This window comes from Schistocerca cancellata, chromosome 6 (genome assembly GCF_023864275.1).
Source record: "Schistocerca cancellata isolate TAMUIC-IGC-003103 chromosome 6, iqSchCanc2.1, whole genome shotgun sequence".
Lineage (NCBI taxonomy): Eukaryota > Metazoa > Arthropoda > Insecta > Orthoptera > Acrididae > Schistocerca > Schistocerca cancellata.
Window position 1 is genome coordinate 641,433,312 of NC_064631.1, and position 16,709 is coordinate 641,450,020.

General features: G+C 37.5%; 1 protein-coding gene across 3 annotated transcripts in view; it reads left to right on the forward strand.

The window, feature by feature from the left end:
• Positions 1-11,818: 11,818 nt before the first annotated feature.
• LOC126191525 (synaptic vesicle glycoprotein 2C-like) overlaps positions 11,819-16,709 on the forward strand; it is a 242,118-nt gene continuing 237,227 nt past the window's right edge. For all 3 annotated transcript variants that reach the window (XR_007538365.1, XR_007538364.1, XM_049932424.1), the window contains exon 1: positions 11,819-11,948. Coding sequence is in view for 1 of the 3 variants with exons in the window: in XM_049932424.1 (XP_049788381.1) it covers positions 11,864-11,948 (85 nt within the window). In the remaining 2 variants the exon portion in view is untranslated. The remainder of the gene's footprint in view (positions 11,949-16,709) is intronic.

Consider the following 16,709-nt stretch of genomic DNA (forward strand, 5'->3'; position numbering starts at 1 on the left):
CAATACAATACATCAATGCAGTCTAACCAACCAAAAGAGTATAATGGATAATAAAGCTAAGTTGGCTAAGCCCTGATATAATATTCAAAATTTTTGGTACTGTGCGCATGTCATAAAAATAACACTGCTGAAGGAACATGGAAAAAAAATGAAAGAAGAAAAAATGTAACTGTTGGAAAGAATCCACATGCTTTGTCACAACTGCTCCTATTCATTCTGTAAATCAAAGAAGCAATGGTGAAAATGAAAGATTAAAGAATGGGATTAAACTCAAGGTGGAAGGATAACAATGATAAGATTTGCTGTCAACATTAATATCCACAGTGAAACTGAAGAAAAATTACCGTATTTACTCGAATCTAAGCTGCACTTTTTTTCCGGTTTTTGTAATCCAAAAAACCGCCTGCGGCTTACAATCGAGTGCAAAGCAAGCGGAAGTTCTGAAAAATTTTGGTAGGTGCCGCCACAACTAACTTCTGCCGTCGAATATATGTAGCGCTACACAGACATGCTTTGTAGGCACAAAGATAAATACTGGCGCCAAAACATCTGCGTCAGTAAATAAATTAAAAAAAAGGTGGAAGACGAGCTTTTTTTTCTCCGCCCCGAGTTTCGACAACTGCATTTTCATACATTATCCAACGAAGTAAATACAAATTCCATATTGTTCATCTTCGAATGGATTAGAATTTCAACGTACTACGAAAATCCGACTGGCAAGACTGTTTGGGATGTTTTTCAATATGGCCAACTCTACGTTCTGAATTTTTTCCTACCTGTGAGAAGAGATGGTTGCTAATAGTAACCTGATGAAATGTGAATCACAAGCAGTATTCTCTTCACCATTCACAATAAGAATAATACGAATATAAACATTTTGTCATGTGTTCTTCCGTGTTTGTTGCTATCTCATTTAAATCCTGTCTGCCTAATAAACTACGAAACTAGAGTGAGACAACAGCAAACGCGGAAGAATACACTTATCGTGTCATGTTTATATTCGTATTATTCTTAGCCTAATAGTGATACAGTCAGAAATGAAGCATGGCAACTGACTAGATTTTTAAATCTAAGATGACTCTAATTTCTGTGCAGAATTTGATGTACTAAAGAAGCGGCCGCAAAGATTTTCAAACGGAGAAAAATTTTCGCCTAACTCTCATTCAGAACATGTTCTATCATACGCAGCCTATTATTTGTTGATCATTCTCAAAGAAAGCAGCAGTGTAAGTAACAACAAATAGCAGTCTCTTGACATTGCTTCGCTAATGAGACGATTCGCCTCTTTTTAGTTGTAAGCGGCGGTAGCGCGCACAAAAGCAAGCTATGCCGCGAACGGCGACAGGCCGTAAACACGCACTATCAGAATGCGACAAACAATGCATGACGCAGAACAGTGATGCATTTTCAGCTTAGAGTGACATAAACACCTATAACAGAGAAAACGGCACTTATCAGATCAAACAAAATAATTTCAAACTTTGGCCTTAATTTGAAGAAGAAATTTCTGAGAATGCTTGTTTTGAACATACCATTGTATGGAAGTGAACCATGGACTGTCAGAAACCCAGAAGAGAAAGAATTAAAGCATTTGAGATGCAGTGCTATAGAAGGATATTGAAAATTAAGGGAACTGGTAACATAAGGATTGAAGAGGTTTTTCCAGGATCAATGAAGAAAGGAATATGTAGAAAGGTGGGACAGGCTGATATGGCACTATTAAGACATCAGGGATTAAATTTGTGCTACCTGAGGGAGCTGTAAAGCGTAAACATTGGAAGGGAAAACAGAGTTACGAGTATATCCAACAGACAATTGGAGATGTTCTGTGCAAGTACTGCTCTAAGATGATGAGGTTGCCACAGGAGAGAAAGTTGTGGCAGGCCACATCAAATCAGTCAGAAGACTGATGACTTGGTCCACTGCAATGCTATATTTCCTTGCTGGTAGCACTTTGCCTGACCAAAAAATAATGACATCTGTTGATATTCCATATCTTCCATTGGTAAATCTGACCTGATTGTAAGAATTTGTTATGCTAATATTTTATCTGAGCATGCATATGATGATCTGCCTCTGTCTCTTGAGCAAAAGAGTTCAATAAAATCCAAAATAGAAGCCAGGAAATGAGTTTAAAAATATGGAAGGCTAACAGATACAATAGTGTTTGAAGAATTGATGACATTCATCTCATGAAGCAGTAAGAGAGGGAAGTAGTACAAAGAAATAATTATTTACAATGTGGTATTTACAGATATCAAGTATGTGTATATCTATAATGTACAAAGTTGATTGGCAGAAAATTATACTGAGTACTTACCTGATTTAGTTTACTTAAACTTATAATTTGCATCATGGATCATATGTGTAAGTATGTATTATGACACTGAACATGCTGAGAGCTGTGGTGCCAGAATATTCACTTACAAAGTTAATGTATTACATACATCTTTGTATGGCTAATGCCATTCACTTATGTGGAGACCATTATACCACTTTATTTCAAAAACATGCAAACTGTTCTGTAAATGACTATGTAGGTCAATAAATTTTTTCTGATGATATTTATAAAGGCAAAATGGAAAATACTCTATCTGTACCTAATCATTCATTACCTAATCATTCATTACATTTACATACTTAAAGAACAGCTGTTGTGTGATGCAAAAATATACTTAAGCAGTGTTGTGTATATAAGGAGTGCCATTTAGGGAGGACAAAACTAAAGCCTTATTAAAAACAGACTATGCATTTAAAATAACAAGCAGGGATGTATATAGGCTATATTAATTTCATTGTATTATTATTAACTTCATTGTATTATTTTATTTTGTACTTTTTTACGTATATATATTGTTTGTGTCCCATTTCTTTGAAATGGCTTACATGTACCCTTGACAACATCCATACAATATTTATTGTTAACGGATGGATAAATAAAATTAATAATAAATACATAAATAAATAAATAAACTGATCTTAATTCTAGACATTCTCAATTTACCATTACAAAAACACACATTTTCAGTAACTTTCTAGTAAGCATAAAATGTTTAGCTATAGATAAAGTTCAGTTTAAGAGGTGCCTGAAACACTTGCTAGAGTCAAACTCCTTCTCCATTGATCGATTCATAAATAGAATCAGTTGGTGTATTGTGTCTGTTATTACTTCTGCATTTTTTGTTAATATCCTCAATATGGATTGATGGAATGATAAGTTCATTTAATCTAATTTAATCATACACACTTACCCTCTCTCCCCCCCCCCCTCCCTCCCCCCCCCCCCCCCCCCCCGCTCTCTCTCTCTCTCTCTCTCTCTCTCTCTCTCACACACACACACACACACACACACACACACACACACACACAAACTACACTTATTACACATTCAAATGTTCTTCTATGGAATAGAAAGAGTTGTCAAGCAGATATGATTTCAGTCTGTATTTGAAATTAATTTTTTTGTATTCCATTGAATTCTTCACATCAATGGGTAAATGCCTTATTTTTGTAGCTGTATACTTCACTTCTATCTGAGTCACTCTAAGGTGGAGTGAAGGACAGTATAAGTCATATCACCTTGTGACAGTTTGCCTCCTTTATTTACTCGTTAATTGTCCTCTATGTCAAAGTACTGCTTTGCTACACTGGCTAAAAATGAGGTGTGGAAGTACAACACTGACAACTTTAAATGATGTAGCCTACAGGTGCAAATTTGCATTTCACAGTTGTTTACTCTCACTTTTCACAACTCCCCATATACACATGTAATAAGGCCAGTGCACTATTGTTTAACTTTCGATGAGCCTCATTAATAGTTTTCAGGGGAACCTCCACATATTGCTACCGTAGTTTGCTATTGAACATCTACGAGCAGTAAAAACCTAACCACAAAGTTCACATTTCCTGAAGAATAGGAATGTATGTATGGAGCAGACACTGTCATTGTTTTAACCCGTGGCCTAAATGTGTTACACTTATTTCACGGATGCATTGTTGTTGATCTAACCAATACGGGTTCCTCGTCTGAAACTTGGTCATGGACTGACTGTCTCAGGACCAAAAATCGGGCCCTTATATATCCTCACAATAATAGATACTGAAACTACACATTGTTTGAAGCTAAATTTACAGAAATTACAATTAAAGCTTAACTCGTTAAATTACCTGAGTACATCGAAAAATTGGTTCTTTTAAAAGTTTCTTCTACTGCAAGGGTTAAGCCGAATTATTTAACTCACAAAATTAACATGTATAGTTACACAAACAATACTTTTGACAAAACTGTTAATTACTTTGGAATTAATTAGGGGCTGGCTTTGCTAACATATTTTCAAATAGAGGAAAATAAATACTTAAAGAATGCTAGTGTTTCATCTTCCAAACATTTATTATAGAATTTATATTTGTTTATAAGTCAACAATAGAATTTAAGTTACAAAACAATTACTGATTGTACCCTATAATGAAAGATACTAACTAGGAATAGGCCAAATAAATTAGAAAATCAATTACATACATAAAACTAAACACAAAATTAGATCTGGTTTTAAATTCTTTAAAACTGAGGGCCAACCTTTCTCTTTTATGAAAATGCAGATTACACTCACATATGTTAATAGTAATTTGTCAGAAGTAAAAAAATGAATTTTAAGGAGGCAGATGGCAAAACAAGAGGGGAAGTAAGAAGTATCCCAGCTTGCTCACTCACAATAGCAACATTATTAGCAAATTGTATCTTTTATATCCTTTCATCTTGAATTTTAATTCTACTCCTGAACCTTTCTTTTATTTACATCATTGCTTCTTTGATGTACAGATTGAACAGTAGGGGCCAAAAACTATATTCTTGTCTTACACCTTCTTTAATCCGAACACTTTGTTCTTGGTCAACTACTCTTATTATTCCCTCTTGGCTCTTGTATATATTGTATGTTACCCATCTCTCCCTATTGCTTACCCCCATTTTTCTAAGAATTTCAAACATCTTGCACCCCAATACATTGTCGTATGATTTTCCCAGGTCGACAAATCCTGTGAATGTGTCTTGATTTTTCTTCAGTCTTGCATCCATTGTCAACCTCAACGTCAGAATTTCCTCTCGGGTGCCTTTACCTTTTCTAAAGCCAAAATGATCATCATCTAATGAATCCACAATTTTCTTTTCTATTCTTCTGTACATTATTCTTGTAAGCAACTTGGATGCTTGTGGTGTGAAGCTGATTGTACGATAATTCTCGCAATTGTGAGCTCTTGCAGAGTTTGGAATTATGTGCATGATATTTTTCTGAAAGTAAGATGGTATGTCACCAGACTCACACATTCTATAAACCAACATGAATAGTCATTTTGTTACCACTTCCCCCAATGGCTTCAGAAATTCTGATGAAATGTTATCCATCCCTTCTCCCTTATTTGGTCTTAAGTCATCCAAAACTTTCTTAAATTCTGATTCTAATACTGGATCCCCTATCTCTTGTCAATCAACTCCAGTTTCCTCTTCTATTACATCAGACAAATCTTTCCCCTCACAGAGGACTTCAGTGTACTACTTCCATCTATTCACTCTTTCCTCTGCATTTAACAGTGGAATTCCTATTAATATGACCATCCCTGCTTTTAATGTCACTGAAGATTGTTTTGGCTTCCCTATATGCTGAGTCAGTCCTTCTGATGATCATTTCTTTTTCGATTTCTTCACACTTTTCATGCAGCCATTTTGTCTTAGCTTCCCTGCACTTTCTATTTATTTCATTCCTCAGTGACTTGTATTTTTATATTCCTGAAATTCCCTGAATATTTTTGTACTTCCTTCTTTCATCGATCAACTGAAGTATTTCTTCTGTTACCCATTGTTTCTTCGCAGTTGCCTGCTTTGTTCCTATGGTTTTATTTCCAACTTTTGTGATTGCCATTTTTGAGATGTCCATTTTTCTTCAACTGTACTGCCAACTGAGCTATTCCTTATTGCTGTATCTATAGCCTAATAGAAATTAAGTATATCTCATCATTCCTTTGTACTTCCATATCCCACTTCTTTGCATTTTGATTCTCTCTCGATTATGTGCCATAAATAATCGATGGGATTCATGTTGGGTGATCTGAGTGGCCATATCATGTGCTTGAACTGTCCAGAATGTTCTTCGAACCAGTTGCGAACAATTGTGGCCTGGTGAAATGGCGCATTGTCACCCTTAAAAATTCTATTGTTGTTTGGGAACATGAAGTCCATGAATTATTGCAAGTGGTCTCCAAGTAGCTGAACATAACCATTTCCAGTCAATGGATGGTTCAATTGGGCCAGAGGGCCAATTCCATTCCATATAAACACAGCCTACTCCATAATGGAGGCACCACCAACTTGCAGAGTGCCTGTTGACAATGTGTGTTCATGGCTTCATGAGTTCTGCGCCACACTCAAAGCATCAGCTCTTACCAACTGAAATAAGGACTCATCTGACCAGGCCATGGTTTTTCAGTAGTCTGTTGTCCAACCAATATTGTCACAAGCCCAGCAGAGGCACTGCAGGCAATGCCGTGCTGGTAGCAAAGGCATTCACATTGGTCGTCTGCTGCTATAGCCAATTAAAGACAAATTTTGCTGCACTGCCCCTATGGATATATTTGTCATACATCCCACATTGATTTCTGTGGTTATTTCACGCAATGTTAGTTGTCTGTTAGCACTGACAACCCTCCGCAAAAGCCACTGCTCTCGGTCATTAACTGAAGCCTGTCAGCCACTGCGTTGTCTGTGGTGAGAGGTAATACCTGAAATTTGGTATTCTCAGCATACCCTTGACACTGTGGATCTTGAAATATTGAATTCTCTAACAATTTCTGAAATGGGATTTCCCATGTGTCGAGATCCAACTGTCGTTCTGCATTCGAGGTCTGTTAATTTCCATTGCGCAGCCATAATCATATCCGAAACCTTTCACATGAATCACCTGATAACAAATGACAGCTCCACCAGTGCACTGCCCTTTGTGACAAGCTACCCCAGAATATAATTTCAAAAGTAAGTCCCTTTTTGACATTTCCATCTCCAAAATCTGATATTATCCATAATGCAAAAGTTACAGATCTTAAATGTATAAAATTTGTGATGTGAGTTTTCCAGTTCAGTTTCCTGTCTACATAAAAACCTAAGAATTTAGAAAATACTGTTTCATTTATTGATTTGACCTTGTCATTATTTCTGATGGTTTGATCTGGACTTGTTCAGTATAGAATTCTGTAGCCTAAGTTCAGTGACATTCCATTTGCAGAGAATCAGTTATTAATTTTCAAGAAAATTTTATTTACATTTTCAAATTATAAGTTTCTCCATTGGGTTTTATTATAATACTTACAGGATCAGTACAGAGAACTCTTTCTGCTTGTTTATTGTGTAATAGCAAATCATAATGTACGGAAAGTTCTGGTAGAGAATTAGAAATTATTTAGGAATGAAGGAGGCAACTCACTGAAAGGCGGAAGTGCTGCATTGTCAGTATGTACACAAACATAAGGTACAGCTTTGCTACCTTTCAGAATTAACTTCTTTTTTTTTCAAGCTTGTTGGGAAAGCACGCACACCAACACACATTTGCACCCACTCGCACACACACGCCTGTCTCTCTACATTGTGCTCAGTTGACTGCCAGCTCTTTCCTGGCCCATGGTGAGCGTACTGGGGTGAGAGATGGCGGGAGGCAGGGAGGGTTTGGGGGATACATCTTGTTTTTGGTCACAGTTTGATGGTGACCATTCATTCTAGTTGACAGTTGGTTGATTGTCATACCAATGTGAAATACTGTGGAGTGGTTGTAGCAGAGCTGGTATATAAGATGGCTGATTTCACCGTGACCTGGCTTCTCATGGGGTAGAATACGCCTGTGACAGGACTGGGATAGGTGGTGCTAGGTGGATATATTGGACAGGTCATTCACTTAGGTCTTCCGCAGAAGACTGGGGGTGGGAGTGGCATAGGGATGGACTAGGATGTTGTGGAGGTTGTGTGGGAAGTAGGACACCACTCTGAGAGGGGTTGAAAGTATCTTGGGTAGGATGTCCCTCATTTCAGGACAAAGCCCTGATGAAGGCTATGGCTCACTTGTTCCAGTTCTTTGTGGTATTGGGTGACAAGGGTGGCGCGTCTTTGTGGTTTTCTTGGGATGGGTGTGAGGATCAGGTGTGTGTGTGTGAAGATATGTCATGAGAGATCTGTTTGTGAATTAGATCTGGAGGGTATTACCTGTCTGCAAAGGCCTTTGTGAGGCCTTCAGCATACTGGGCGAGAGGGTTCTCATCACTGCAGATGCATCTACCACTGACGGCCAGGCTGTGTGGGAGAGGTTTTTTTATGTGGAAGGGGTGGCAGCTGTCAAATTGCAGGTACTGTTGGTGATTGGTAGGTCTGATGTGGACCGAGGAGAGGAGTCATCTTAGAGGAGGAGATAAACACCTAGGAAGGTGACATGATGGGTGGAGGAGGACAAGGTGAACTGGATAGGAGAGAAGGTGTTGAGGAATTAGTATAAGGTATCCTGGCCTTGGTCCAGATTATTAAGATGTCATTGATAAACCTGAACCAGACCAGAGGTTTGGGGTTTTAGGAAGCTAGGAATGCTTCCTCTAGGTGACCCATGAAGAGGTTGGCATGGTGGGATGCCATGCGGGTGCCCATGGCTGCGCCACAAATTTGTTTTTATACCTTCCCTTTGAAAGTGAAGTAGTTATGGGTTAGGAAGTAGTTGGGTAGGTCTATGAGGAATGAAGTGGTGGGTTTGGAATACGCAGGGCGTTGGGATAAGTAGTGTTCAATCACGACAAGGCCATGGGCATGAGTGACGTTGATGTATTGGGAGATTGCATCAACAGTGACGAGTAGGGATCCAGGAGATAAGGGTGTGGGAATAGTGGAGAACTGGTGTAGTAAGTGGGTGGTACCTTTAATGCAGGAGGCTAGGTTCTGGACAATTGATGTGAGATGTTAATCAACAAGGGCTGAGATTCTTTTTATAGGGGCACTGTAACCAGCCACTATGGGGTGCGCAGGATTGTTAGTTGTGTGGATTTTGGAGAGCATATAGAAGATGGGTGTGTGGGCTGCTGTTAGGGTGAGTAGAGAGATGGATTCAGGGGAGAGATTCTGGGAAGGACCTAAGGATTTCAGCAGGGACTGGAAGTTGTATTGGACTTCTGGGGAGGGATCACTGTGGCAAGGCCTGTAGGTGGAGTTGTCAGACATCTGACAGAGGCCCTCTGCCAGGTAGTTGCTCTGGTTCATCACAACAGTGGTGGGATCTTTGCCTGCCATGAGAATGATGAGGTCTGGATCCGTTTTTACTTTGCAAAGTGCAGTCCTTTCATTTGTTGAAACATTGTTGTTCTTAGGGAAGAACCTGGGGAAAATGGTGAGGCCAGATTAGAAGTTAGGAATTCCTGGAAGGTGACTAGGGAATGGTTAGGTGGGAGTGTTATGGTTGGATGGTAGTATGAATTAGGACAGGCAAGTTTCAATGTTGGGGTTGTATTGGCTTTGGTTGGAGGGGCTGGTGGCAAAGAAATGTTTCCACTGAAGGGAGTGGGAGAAGGGCTAATCCTGGGAGTAGGGCTGAATGTGAGGCCTTTGGATAGGACTGAAACTTCTGTGCGGCTGAGGATTTTGATGGAGAAGTTAACAACAGTGTTCTGGGATTGTTTTGACTCTGGATTTTTTGGAATGTTGGTAGGGATTTTTGGATGATGTGATAGGCTGGAAGGGTTAACTAAGTAGGTTCAGGGTGCTATGAGGGGTTGAAGAGGAGGAACACTGTGAATAGGATAGGGGTTGGATAGTGGTGCCCCAAAACGGGAGTAGGATGTCAGCAGACTGTATAACTTGTGGAGATGGTGTTTGGAATTTTCTTCTATGTATTGGAATGTCATGCTTTCAATTTGGATGATGAGGTGTGGGTTTGAAAATCATTAATTCATAACAAGAATGGTCCAATATTGATTCCAGTAGAACAGCAGTCGTTATTTCTCCCCATTCTGAGGCTGCTGTTTTGCTTTGTACACTTCCTGTTACACTCTGCATCCTTTTAGTTAGACAGGATGAAAACCAGTTACCGGCAAGATCCCTGGACCATAGTATTTGAGTTACTATTGAATACTGTAAATTGCACAATCAGATGGTTGTGTTAAGTGACAGAGAATAGCAACTGGCATTAATTTGTCATTCAGATTTTATGTAATTTGGTTTGTAAATTAAATAATGACTTGTTGTATAGTGAGACCCTTTCAATATCCAAACTGAGACTTCCCAAGTATGAGGGTGTTTTTCTATTAAGTACTATATTGAAATAAAAATAAAACAAGTAGACTGTTCTCAGCTATTTATTTTTAGGTGAAAGAGTGTTCTTTAATCTTCTTCTCCACACAGTTTCTACAGATATTAAGGCACCTACAACCAACTTTGAATACTGTCCTTATACAAATGTGCTGCCTGGGCATAGCTTTATTTAATTTAAAAGTTCTGTAACAGTTGCATAAACCACACTGCTTAACACTTATAAGCAATGAGATGATATGGAAATGGGTGAAGGCTTCTAAAGTTGGTCATATGAACATGCATATGCATGATGAGGAACAAAATGGATGACCTTCAGTCATTACTGATGATTTGGTGCATAAAGTTGATGAAAAAGTGAGAGAACAGATGCTTTATGATTTTTACATTAAGTGATGAGTTGCCTCTGGTGTCAAAAAGTGTGGTTTATGCAACTGTTAAAGAACATTTAAATTATTGAAAGCTATGCTCAGGTGGCAGATTTCTATGAGGATGGTCTTCAAGGCTGGTTGTAAAATGTGGTAAGAGCCTTAACATTGGTAGTAATTGAGTAGAGAAGCAGAGATAAGTATAGGCCTCTATGCAGAAATAAAATTGCTGCGAAAATTCTACCTGTTTAATTCTACCTGTTTATTTTTATTTCAAAATAGCCCTTACTTAAAAAACACACATCACATTTTGTTTTATGATAGGTGTGTGATTGTCCTTGTGTATATAATCTACAAGGAGGAGGTAATCAGTGAGTCTGATCAGCAGTTATTAATATCTGTCCTACCACCTTCCTTGCAAAAGGGTTTGACAACAGCATATGTCAAGCAAATATCAGTCTGTCCTGAAATATAGTGTAATAGTGATGAGGGTCATTTGTAACTGAGACTGTTGTGTTTATCTGAAGAACAGGATTTTACTAATTTACTTGCAACGTTATGAATTTTTTGAAAGTTCTTTATTTAAGGGAAGAAACTATATTCTTTATGTCTTCCAGAGCAGGTAGTAATTGTGATTTGACTGTGTGTGTCTTTCATTGGTATCGCTTCTTGCATGTGCATGCATGTATCCTGTTTTATCCCTTAAACCATTCACACCAATCTCCCTACCTATTTCCAGGAAGTGATTATTGAATACGTTGGCGACCTGAGTTTATTTGGCTTTATTTTTTTTTTTTTTTTTAATAGAGTCTATTATTTCAGTGATTTCCCAGCTTTTCATTTAACTGTTACATGTTTGGATTTAATTTTATTATATGAGTTATTAATTTCAGACAGTATACAGAGTTTTTTAGAACATTTTTATCACATGGAACTTAAGTTAAGTAACCTTTTCTGGAGTATACCAGTATGCAAGGAAGAGAAAAAGTTTATAGTTTAGATGTTTCTGCATTTTGTTTTTACCTGATTTATCCATTATAGAAGAATATAAATTTAATAACATTTATATGCATTTCACATCTCTATATCTTCTTTTCTAGGTTTTGGATGGTACAACTACCTGATACTTTTTACATCCCTTGTATGCTCACTTTCACATCAGTTCAGTTCATCTTCAATGTCATACCTGCTGCCAGCAGCACAATGTGACCTACAGATGCAGCCATCTGACAAGGGATTGCTTAATTCTATCACATTTGCAGGTATGCACCTTGTTAATAACCTCCAAAAATGAAGCAAAAATAGTATCTATGCATTATACTGAATCAACTGTCTGTATGCACAAGGCTTAAAAAAGACTTGCTTGTTTTAATGACTAATGATGAATATAAACAAAGATTGTGTATTCTCAGAAGTGTTTTGAATTTGATAGGTTAAAAAGTGACTGAAAATTTGAAGGCAGAACTTTTTTGGAGTCCCTGATTTACACTGTGCAAAATAGTGAGAGTTTTTCATCAAATGATTGTGTCGTAATCATGGGAGGTACAAATGATGTAGAAAAAAGTCAAGCAAATGCCACTATCATGCACATGAAAGTGGCATTCGGTAAGTTGATTAATGCTAAAGTAATCTATAGTGAACTTGCAAATGCACAAGACAAACGATAGGCTTAAAACAATATGTAATAAATTTCATAATGTATCCCTGGTAAATGTCAACAATATAGAAAGAGACCTGCACACAACGCATGGTATGCACATGAATGAGAGGCAGAAAGACTGTCAGAAAATTAATTGTCAAGGAAATTAGAAGAAATTCTCCACAAAGCAGTGTAAGTAAGTGCATTGCCATGGAATGGCACACTCCACCTAATCAGAATCTGCCACACAAACAGACCTTGTAGGTAAACCTGGGAAACTTGTGAAGCCTGCTGGACCATTTGGTAGCCCTAAATCATCCTGTATAGTCCACCAGGAGAAACTCAGATTTAATGCCATAAACCAGAAATTCAGAAGTCTTTTAAAGACAAGCACAATGATCTGGATATTATTACATGTCATGATAAACCTAATATTTTAGTCATAACTGAACACTGGTACACTGAAGACTTAATTAGCATTAGTCAACCACTCTCCATGAAATTTTTTTCTGCCTTTAGTAGGAAAAACAAGTCTGAGGGTGGCGAAGCATTCTTCACTGTTAAAGCAAGTAATTTCAGTGGTATTGACGTAAGTGCATTCTGTATAGAAGGAATTACAGAATTGATGCAATAAATCTAAAATGGGGTAGAGAAAATATAGCAATTATCAGTTGTTGATTTGGAGGAAGAGACCAGACAGAAAGTTCATTGGTCCTATTGGATTAGGGAAAGATGGGAAAGGAAGTCAGCCCTAACCTTTCGAAGAAACCATACCAGCATTTGCCTGAAGCGATTTAGGGACATCACAGAAAACCTAAATCAGGATGGCTGGACACGGGTTTGAACTGTCATCTTCCCAAAATTGAGTGCAGTATGCTAATCACTGTGACACCTTGCTTGGTGCAATGATCAATGTGCATAGGCCACCTAGGGCATTTTTGGGGTTAAATGGCCCTGTAAATACTATAATAACTGGGGATGTAAATATAGACTTATTAACCAATGATGTAAACACCAAAAAGTTACACCTCCTACTCGATGAATTCAATCTGACCCCACTTATCCATGACCCAACTAGAGAGACTGGCAACAGCATAACATGTGTGGATAATATAATGACAAACATGACCCTGCTTTTTTGGGGTATATCTGTTCTAAAACTAGCCATCTCTGATCACCATGCAGTACAGCTTCAATTGGAGGCAAATGAGATGCTCTTCGTCCCTATATGTAAGCAAAAGAATTATGTGTACAACATCAATAAACTGAACTGCATGTTAGCACACATACCATGGTTTGAGAATGATAGCTTTTTCTATGATAGCTTTGCTGCTGACTTCTACCACTGTTTTGATGCCACATGCCCAGTTGTAGCCACAAAAGGTTAACAAACTAAAAATATAAACAAATGTCAAAAGTATCTGGATAAATAATTATGTCATTGAAGCAAGGGAAAAATTAAAATTATTCCACAGTGCAATGTTGAATAATAGACAAAATCTAAAGCTAAAGAAGGCCTTCAAGACTTGTCAAGGGTACTATAAGAATTTTATTAACACAGACCAGTAGCAACAACATTGCAAACAAGCTTCAGGCTTCACACAATGTTACTGCTAGTGTCTGAGGAGTGATAAACAGTTTTAAAACCAGCAGGACAAATGCTGTGTGGACTTTATTATTGACCTTAATGGGATGGTGGTAAAATATCAACTTGAAACTGTCAATATATTCGCTGAATATTTTTTGTCAGTAGGGGAAGCTATCAATGACAAACATATTAACATGCAGTATAATTTTAAAAGCAATCTATCTGAGCATAGCATATATCTAAACCCCACAAATTGCAACAAAATAATTAACAGCGTTATCTCTCTAAAATCTTCCAGTTCTGCAGGGCATGATGGCCTCAGTATTAGTGTGCAGACAAAATTTGTCTGTACCTCTGTATACAGCAGTAAATAATATTATAGAATCAGGCACCTTCCCAGACAGTCTAAAAATAGCTCAGGTAACACCGATCTTTAAAAAAAGGAGACAAACTCAAAATTCAAAACTACTGACCAATCTCAATACTTCCTATCTTTTCCAAAATAGTTGAAAAAGACATACACAGCAGAATTATAAACTTCCTGCAGATGCACAACCTAATGTTTGAAAATCAAAATGGATTCTTAAAATGTAAATCAACTAGCACAGCAGCTGCACAGTTAATTGAAGAGATAATAAGTGGCATTGAGAACAAGCAACATGGTGACTTTAAAAAAAGCTTTTGACTGTTTGAATGCCACAGTCCTATTACAGAAAGATATGGAACAGTGGCATCAGAGGCATTGCTCATGACCTAATAAAATCTTACATGAGCAACTGAAAACAGTTTCTACTGCTTAAAACTGAAAGTGATGTTCACACATCACTAATATGAAATGTGGAGTGCCCCAGGGCTCAGTACTGGGTCCTCTTCTGTTTTTGATTTATGTAAATGACATAAGATATTGCACTCATAGTTCCAAAATAGTTCTGTATGCAGATGATACATCCACTATGTGTAAAAAGGAATCATTTAACCAATTAGAGACCCACTGTAATAACGTGACAAATGAAATTGTTCAGTACTTTAATGAAAGCCACTTAAATGTAAGTAGCAGTAAAATATACATCAAAGAGTTTAACAACAGTAGTTGTAATGATGAAATTAAACTATACATAGGCAATGAATTAGTAGAAAAAGAGTTTAATGTAAAATTCCTCAGTGTAGCAACTGAAATCTATCTAAAATTGGACAAAAATGTTGACACCATAGCATGTCAGTTGTCAAAGAATATATCTGCAATGAATATGTTTATCAAGTTCCTCAAAGACACTGTTGTCCTAAAGACTGCATCCATTCTCTATTTTCCTCTAACCTGAATTATGGAAGAGAAATTTGGGGAGCAACGTCAAAGCAAATCTAAGTATGCTATTGCAACAAGAATCATCTGTAGAGCAAAATATAAGGAATCATGCCGTGGCTTATTTCCAAAGACTGTTATACTAACCCTAGTAAACATGTACCTTCCAAAAGCCATATTGCTTGTTAAAAGACTGCAGCCCAACATTTGTTCCCTTTTTGTATCAGTAAACACCAGAAATCAATAAAGATTTTACATCAGCAGCCACAGAACAGCACCGTCTGGAGAGGGTCCACAATGTGCATGTTTAAAGTTATCCAATGCACTGCCCAGTAAATTTATGGCCCTATTCACAATGAAGCTTAAAATCCAGCTAAAGAAATTCCTATTACAAAATCCACTTTGCAGATTAGAGGAATACCATACTTATATGCAGATTAAGATGTGCTTCGAAAAAATATGTAAATAGTGTTAAGCAAACTATTTTATTTGTAATTTAATAATTTTGTAAATCAATGACGTATTGAGAAGAATGTATTATTGCACTATGTATCAAGAATTGTAACCTGTTTTTATACATATGCAATAATCTTTTGATGTTGAATAAAGTATTATTATTATTACTATTATTATTATTATTATTATTATTGTCACAGTGAAAATCAAAAAAATAATGTCCATGTTGACTTTGTTTATGGTTTAGAGCTGGATTATACACTGACAGAAAAAAAAATCACAACACCAAGAAGGAGTTGTGCAACATATATGAAAGTTGGTAGGCATGTTTCTACATATGGAAGATGATGTCTATCACAGTTTTGCACCAGTCACATAAGAGTAGTGCTAATAGCACCACTGTGATGATGCAAATAAGGTTTGTTTTTAATCAAGCTGTAACAGTTGCGAGCATTAATTACCTTTTAGATTGGATGCGATGAGTCAATGTTAGTCAAGAATGCCTTTAAGGTGACAAAGACACCATTGTCAACACCTTACTGAGTTTGAATGATGTCTTGTAAGAGGACTAAAAATGCTCCTTCCATATTATTGCTGAAAGACTTGGTATGAATGTAGCTACTGTACATGTTTGCTGGCAGTGATAGTTATGAGAATGTATGGTTGCAAAAAGACCAAGCACTGGATAGTCAAGAGGGAAGACCACTGTGTTCAGTGTATGGCTCTAGTGCATTGTACTGCATGTGCAGCAGCAATTTGAACAGCAGTTGTTGCCACAGTGACATAACGAACTGTTATACATCAGTTACTTTGAGGACAGCTCTGAGCCAGACTCCCTGTTGTATGCATTCCACTGACCCCAAACCACCACCATAGTGGTGCCAAGTGAGAACTCATTGGAGGGCAGCGTGGAGGTTTGTTGTGTTTTCCGATGAAACAGGGTTCTGCCACAGTGCCAGTAATGGCCATATGTTGGTTAGAAGGAGGCCAGCTGAGGGCCTGCAGCTAACCTTTTTATTTATTTATTTATTTAGCATCCA